Consider the following 7,693-nt stretch of genomic DNA (forward strand, 5'->3'; position numbering starts at 1 on the left):
ATAATCTGGCATGGTGGCATGCACCTGTAATCCTAGCACTGGGGAGGCTGAGACTTCAGGAGGATCGCTGTTAGTTTGAGTCACTGATTTCAAGGCCAGCCTGGAATATACAACAAGACCCTACCCCCCAACATGAAAATAATGGCTAAAATGAGTTATGACTCGTTGTGGAAGCCTTGTTGAGGAGGGCTTGTAACGTATAGGACGCTGTTCTAAGCTTTTCCTTTGCGGCATCTCATTGGAATTGATGTGCACTTTTTGAGGTACAGAGAGAGAGGCACATGCTTCCAGGGCAGCCCCTTCCTGGCCCTGCACATGGACTGGCTCTTCTCCTCCCTCGGAAAGAACAAGCTGTGTACCAGGAACCCTAAGGAGCTTGGGGTGTTGGCAAGTTAGAGATTAAAGGGGTGGCCATGTGAGGCAGACCGGAATGAGGACGGCCCTTCCTGCCTTGCTGTGCCGCCCTGAAAATGTGGGGTCACACAGGGCTGGGGGGTACTGGGTGGATAGGAAGTGGCATAGATCCACAGAAGTGGGAGGAAGCCGGAGAGCCCAGAGACGCTGTCCCAGCGGGGGTAGGTAAGTAGCTGTTCGTTTCTTTTTTGTACAAAGACTCCTCACCCGTGTACAAATCCCTGGTGAGCTGGGTGTGGTGGTGCATCTCTGTAATCCCAGTACTCTTGGGAGGCTGAGGCAAGAGGATTACAAGTTCAAGCCCAGTAAGGGTGATGTAGTGACTTAGCTCCACCCTGCCTCAAAGTAAAAAAGGGCTCGGGATGTAGTCAGTGTGAGGAGCCTGGCTTCAGTTCCCAGGACAGCACAGATAAATCAGTGACTAAAGTCACTCAGTGATTCAATCGAGTAGCTTCTAATTTACATAGAGACAACACAGATTTCACAAAAAGACAGGAGTGGTCCATGCACACAGCAATAAATTGCATGTTTTGTCACGACAGTTGTCAGTGATTCCTTCGGTAAAATCTTTCTCTTTCCTCACACTAAAGTGTTACTTAGAAAACAAACTGACTGAAAATAGAGGTGAATCGGTAGGTTGCACATTCCATTCTACTCTCTTCCTGTTCTCTTCGTCCCTTAAAAACGATGGATCTAGATCTTCACAGTGTATGTGAGAAGGCAGACATTTGTTACTGATGGAAAAATCTTCAGAGGACACGGACGTGGCTTTGCACATTTATTTTTACATACAGTGGTTGACAGCCATGAAAGGAGTTTTTGAAAATAAAGTGTCCTAATCGTAGCTTGTCACAAAATCAGCAAAGAAGACTTCAGAAGGCAAAGTTCAGACGCGTCCTCATTCTCTAACTGGCCATGCCATTAGTGTAACCGGAAGAAAATCGGAGGTGATTTTCTGCCCCCACCTTAGTGCAACTTTAAAAACGAAACCGAGAGCGTGCCAAGGGGCGCTTTAAGAGACCACAGACCAGAAAGCAAACAAGTGGGCATTTCAGGTCCTCTCCTAAGAAAGGAAGCAAAAACCTGCCTCGCCAGCGGCTCTGTGTCACATTAGGACGCGCGGCGCCACCTCGTGGTCGACGGGAGGCAGCTCCGGCCCAAGAACAAGGAGGTGCCGTCTAGCGACCCTGAAGCTGTGGGGGGACACGTGTGTGATCCGCAGAGCGGGCGCTGGACAGTGGCAGGGGTCGGCTCCATCTGAGGCGTCGCTCACTCTGAGGGGCTGTCCAGGTTAAAGAATAAATCAAGGATTTTTATAATTTGTTTTTGCTGGCACCGGGATTTGACGCCAGGGCCTTGGGCACGTTGGACCAGGGCTCTAGCCCAGGCTACATCCCCAGCCACAAATCAAAGACTAAAAAAAGAGAGAGAAGAGTCTAAGAGGAGCTCAAAACTATTTGCATATTATTTGCATTCTTAAAAAAAAAAGTTCAAAACTCAGAAAGAAAGAGGGCAGAAAACATCACTTTGAGTTGCAGCAATGTGGCTCCCCTGGGTTCCTGGGTCTGCCCACTCTCCCTGTGCCTCTCCCCTGCACCAGCTGGCTTAGGAGCCGCTTGGGCACTCAAGGGCCCTCCCTGCTGAGGTCACCCAGTTTAGAGGACTCCAGTGCTGCATCTTAAAGCAGTGTTTTTCTTCTCTTCCTCTTCTCTTCCCTCCTCTTTTTTTTTCTTTCTTTCTTTCTCTCTCTGTTCTTTCTTGAACTCACTACACAGCCCAGGCTAGCCTTGAATTCGCAGTGATCCTCCTGCCTCAGTCTCCCAAGTGCTGGGATTACAGGTGTGCACCGCCTCCTCCAGGCTACACTTGGCTTCATAAATTGGAGGCAGAATAGATGCTATTCCCTGAAAAGCAAACGTAAGCACATTTACACGTAAGTGGTGCCTACTGTGGACCAGGTCTGCGGACTCCTGTAATCCTGGGAAGGGAGCTACTTGTGTCACATTGTCACCTCGGAGGGCACTGCGGCACAGAGAGGGTCGGTACCTTCCCAAGCTCAGCAAGGTGGGACTAGGACCGGCATTTCAGTCCCGACAGTCTGACTCCAGAGCCTGCTCACCCACTCTTCAGCCCCCCAAATAAACAAAACTGTTTCTTCTCTCCCTTCCGAGCTAGAGAACAATCGTGCTGCTGGGAACCGCTGTGTACTGTTGGGACCAGAGAGATTCCCCCCCCCCAATTTGGAGTTCATCGAGGCTGGGTTAATTATAGAGACCTGAGCACAAATAGCTCTTGCCCGCAGGGAAGCACACTGCTTGCCCCAGCTAACCCCACCTCATCTTGTCTCCATGGCGTGCTCGTTTTCCTGTTCCTAAGCTATAAATGCCTTCATCACTTCTACCTGGTCCTCTTGGCAGTTAACAGGTAACGTAGTGTCTTTGCCACTTTCCTTTTTCTGTCGCATGACAGCCATGATTTTACCCTCTGAATTTTTTTTTCCTCCACTCTCCACTTCTCAATGACCATATTGACACCTCCGCCATGCCCTGCAGGACATCCCGATCTCCCCACCCCCTTACTGGCTCTAGTTTCAATTCTACGTAGTCTTTCTCTTCCAACCTGGTATGTCATTGCATTCATATATGACAGGATTTGTTTTTGCTGGCAGTGGGAATTGAAGCCAGGGCCTTGGGCACGCTGGTACCTGTTCACCTTACCTGTTTATCCACAGATTGGCATTTAGGTTGAGTCTATATTTTGGTTATTGTAAACTGTTATAAACGTTAAACTGCAATAAACATGGGAATACAGGTCTCTTTCTGATATCCTAGCTTCATTTCTATTGGCTCTCGACCCAGCGGTGGGATTGCTGGTCTGCATGATAGTTCTGTCTTCTCTGTTTTGAGGACCCCCATCCAGTTGTCCTGAGTGGCTGTTCTAACTCAGATTCCCACTGCCAGTGTGCAAGAGCTTCTGTTTCTCTGCAGCTCCCCAGTCTCTGACAAGCTACCCCAAGTCTTCTGAGCTGTGGCAAGATCTGGACTATAAATTACAAAGGCACCTGTGTGGTTGGGACAGTAGTAGGTAATTGTGTTCTTAGGAGAGAGTGGAGGATCTCAGCTAGCTTCTGTGTCCTCCGCTTGGGGTTGGTGCTGGCAGAAACAGGGAGAAGCCGAGAGAGAGAGGGATGGAGAGACCTGATGGCAGAGGGGGGAGCAGAGTGCAGAGGAAGACAAAGTGTGGGCTTTGGTAGCTGTTCCTCACTGACTGAATACCAGGAAGATTGGTTCTGGCTTGCAGTTGCAGAGGTTGCGTCCATAGTTGTTGGATCCCATTGCCTGTGGGAGGCCCTAAACACCTCAGCTCTTAGCACAGAGAGCTCAAAGGCTATGAATGTAACAAAATGAAATGGCAGTGCTGATTACCTTGATTTGATTACTCTGTGCTCTATGTATGTGTTGAAATATCACACCAAAGCCTAGTAGTGCATATGAGTAACGCATGTTAATAAAGTGAAAAACTGACTTGGGAGATTTTCTTAATGATTTCTAATATTTCTTTCGTGTGTTCTACAGATCTGAAGCCAAGAGTGGTGGGCAGTGGGCTGATGAAACAGAGTAACTTGAAGTGGCTTCTGTAGGCACAAGACCATACCAGGAGAGTAGGAGACCCAAACCTAGTACATCAACACTTCCTTGAGTTTATCATTAATGAGAGCCATAGTCTCTTTTCTGGGGTGAGAGATGCTTCTGAATTGCGAGTATGTACAGTGTTAGAACTGTTTTCTTTCCCAGCATCTCAAAGGGCAAAATCTGTAGCTATAGAGGTATGAAAGAATGTAATGCCCAACCATATGTGAAAACCAGTGTAAATTATGAAGCTCAGTTTAATCAGAATTAAAATGAACAGTGGAACTGAAGTCAAAGAAACAGTTTGTGCCCTCTGAGGGAGTGGACAGATGTTTGCTAAGACACCCAAGGCTGTGGCCTGGAGGGGGCAAGTCTGTAGCTGTGCATGTGACAGCCCCCAGTGACTTCTGCAGAGTGGAAAGGGGAGTGGCCGGCTTGTAGACAGGAGTCTAAGCTCAGAGGAAATATTTTTGGGACTCATTGCTGAGTAATGAACAGTTAGAATGCGCAACAATTGAGCTTTATGTCCATGCAGTCAGGGAGCTCGGGTCTGAGTTGTTGAGGAGTGGCTGGAGCCGGATGTGGAGACGGGCCGGGGCCAGTGCCTCCCACCCAGGCATTCTCTGTGGGGCTGTCACCCTCCTGACACCCGGATGCTGCCCAAGCTCTGTGGGGCTGGGATTGGGCGGATAGCTTGGACTCCCAGTTTCAGCTCCTGCTTGCTTCCTTCCCCACTTCTGCCTTCACCATGGAGTCCCGAGGCCATCACTCAGCCCCTGTAACCTCCGTGTCTGGGTGTTCCAGGTCCCTTCATCAGGCACTGGCTTTTTCCAGTCGAGTCTCGCCTTGGTGTCATGGATCAGAGCTCTGCTGTGACATGGGCGTGTGTGACAGTTCTCCCTGCCACGTGACTGCTAGTCAAGCCATCTCCCGTTGTTGGCTTCAACACCTCGTAGTTCCTTCCTTGCCAGTGGGGATGCTGCTCTTGGCCCTGGATTGGTGGCCCTGCTCATGGATCTGGTCCTGGGGCAGCAGCTTCAGGGCAGCCTGGACCCAGGAGGGGCAGGGCAGAGCCCACAGCCCTGAAGACCTGGCTCAGAGAGGGCCTGTTGTACCTGCTGTCTCATTGGGTCCAAGGCAGGGCTGGGGAGCAGAGAGCAAGGACTCCGGTGTTTCCTGTCTGGCCTCAGGGATGGGTGCACGTGAGTGCAAGGCGGTCATGGCTGGGTGCTTCTGTCCCCCAGCTGCCCCTGGGGAATGTGCCAGAGGGGGAGATAGTGGCCTGGCGCTTTGCCATCTGCCTCTGCAGCGCTGCCCCCCTGAACAGTTCCTTGGAGCATCTGTGTTTAAAGTTTCAAGGATACTTACATATTTACTATTACTCTTCTGAGACAGGGTCTCATACAGCTCAGGCTGACTTCTTACTATGTAGCTAGCCCAGGTTGGCCTGGAAGTCGCCTGCCTCGGCCTCCAGAGTGGCAGAGTGGAAGTTTCAAAGGTATTTAAAAACTTAACCTCCTGAAGTGTTCGGCGCAGAAGACGCCAAGAATTTGAGACAACTGAGCGCCAGGGGCAGGCGAGAAGGAAGTCTGCAGCTGCGCTCCAACTGCCAGCGGGGTGGCAAGAGCGCACGGATGCCCCCCTCCCCCCGCAGCCCAGCTCTTGTACTTTGGGGACTCGGGATGTGGGGGGCAGTGAACTGATTTACTGCTGTGCAGACCCAGCAGCCACCAAGCTGAACACTGATTTTGGGGAGGAGTCTCCCTGTTAAAGGGCCAAGAGTAGAGTGCCGTGTGGCCATCTGGAGCGCGTTCCCCATCTGCTGGACTTTAACGGAGGCGCTCGGCATCCACGAGGAACGTGCCTTAGAATGAACGTGAGTCGGGAAGTAGCAAGGCCCGAGTCCCAACGGGGGCCTAATGGGGGACAGGTATTTTCCTGGCCTGGGTTAGAATCTGACAGCCGCAGTTCAGAAGCAGGGAGTGTGGGGTGGGGAGGTGGGGAGTGAGGGGGGGATAGGGAGCTGGGGGTGGGGCGGAGGGGGCACACAGGACCCCCCAGGAGGCTGTCTTCGTGGCTTCCGGTCTCCTGCGCGTCTTCCTGACTGTACCTTGTTGGTGTCACCCCACATCCCCTGCCCAGAGAGGCAACGTTCCCTGGCTCCTTCAGCTTGTCCTGGCCTGGGAGGGCAGCTTTTGCGTCAGTACTGGCGTCTGTGGCGCTTCCTCCCTGCCTGAGGCTGAGAACTCCAGCGCGGCCCTCTGGAGGCCACCAGGCGGCACAGCCAGGGGAGCCTGTGAGGTGCAAGGAACGGTTTCTTCAAAAGTCAGTGACTGACTGATGCTCCATTGCCACCAGCACCCATCAGCTTGTCACCTGTCACAGTGGTCCTTGTGCCTGGATGTGAGCTTCCCAGTCATGCAGGGTAACCTGATCAAATGCTTGTGTGACAGGAAGGGACCGTCGCATCCATCGCATCCACCTCAGGCTCTGCAAGTGCTCTGAGCCCAGGGCCCAGCATTTTGGCATAGAGTGGGCTAGGTGTCACCAGGGAGGATGACCAGTTGGCTGAAGTGGTGATCCGCGTGCTGTTAGCTCAAGGCAGGGAGAACTGACTGCCCCCTTCCTGAAGGTGCCCATCTCAGCCCCTTCCCTTGACGCTCTTGCACATGGTAGCATTGCAGGTTCTAAGTCCCTGGGCCCCGGGATGCCCTGTGCTTCTGGATGCAAGCTGCTTTCAGAAATGCAGCCAGAAAGCTCTTGTGCAGGGCCCCAGCTGGGGTCCCCTTGCGTGTGCGCACTGTGCCAGTATGTGGGGTGGCCGCGCGAGTCCCTCCCTGACCGGCCCCTCTCCCGCAGGTATGGAGAGTGCCATCACCCTGTGGCAGTTCCTGTTGCAGCTGCTGCTGGACCAGAAGCACGAGCACCTCATCTGCTGGACCTCCAACGATGGCGAGTTCAAGCTCCTCAAGGCGGAGGAGGTGGCCAAGCTGTGGGGACTCCGGAAGAACAAGACGAATATGAACTACGACAAGCTGAGCAGAGCCCTGCGCTACTACTACGACAAGGTGAGCCCGGAGCCCTGGAGGACTGTGTGCGGGGCGGTGTCGGGGAGCCCACATGCTACACTGTGGCAAGAGGCACTGATGAGCTGGGGATGGGGTTGGAGGCACGTGGAGGCGTTTTCCTGACCTTGGGGGGGGGGCGGCTGCTGTAGGGGTTTTGTTTTTCCTTCTCTGGCTATTATTATGGGCCAGATTTTCTTTCCATAAATTTTTCACCTGTAGTTTACCAACGAACTTCACTAATGATAGAAATGAGATGTCAGGAAGTTCTGGGGCCTCCCTAACTGTCCCTTGATTGAGAACAGAATAAGCGCTAAAGTCTAAACAGTCTGATAAGCGCATGCTCTTTGTAGTATTGTCGCAAGACCCCTTCTCCTTCCTTGTTGACTTTGTTTCTCCCTTCCTTTCCCTTCTTTCCTTCCTTCCTTTTCTTCTTTCTTCTCTTTCTTCCCTAACCTTCCTTTCCTCTCTCTGTCTCTCTCTCTCTGTCTCTCTCTCTCTGTCTCTCTCTCTGTCTCTCTCTGTCTCTCTCTCTCTGTCTCTCTGTCTCTGTCTCTCTGTCTCTGTCTCTGTCTCTGTCTCTCT

The 7,693-nt window shown here is 52.1% G+C and overlaps 1 protein-coding gene across 2 annotated transcripts in view; it reads left to right on the forward strand.

The window, feature by feature from the left end:
- Positions 1–7,693, forward strand: part of Elk3 (ELK3, ETS transcription factor) — a 55,346-nt gene that overhangs the window by 15,992 nt on the left and 31,661 nt on the right. For both annotated transcript variants that reach the window (XM_004623804.2, XM_023716571.1), the window contains exon 2: positions 6,903–7,111. In XM_004623804.2, the coding sequence (XP_004623861.1) occupies positions 6,905–7,111 (207 nt within the window). In that variant the 5' untranslated portion in view covers positions 6,903–6,904. The remainder of the gene's footprint in view (positions 1–6,902; positions 7,112–7,693) is intronic.

This window comes from Octodon degus, unplaced genomic scaffold (assembly GCF_000260255.1).
Source record: "Octodon degus isolate 3935 unplaced genomic scaffold, OctDeg1.0 scaffold00004, whole genome shotgun sequence".
Lineage (NCBI taxonomy): Eukaryota > Metazoa > Chordata > Mammalia > Rodentia > Octodontidae > Octodon > Octodon degus.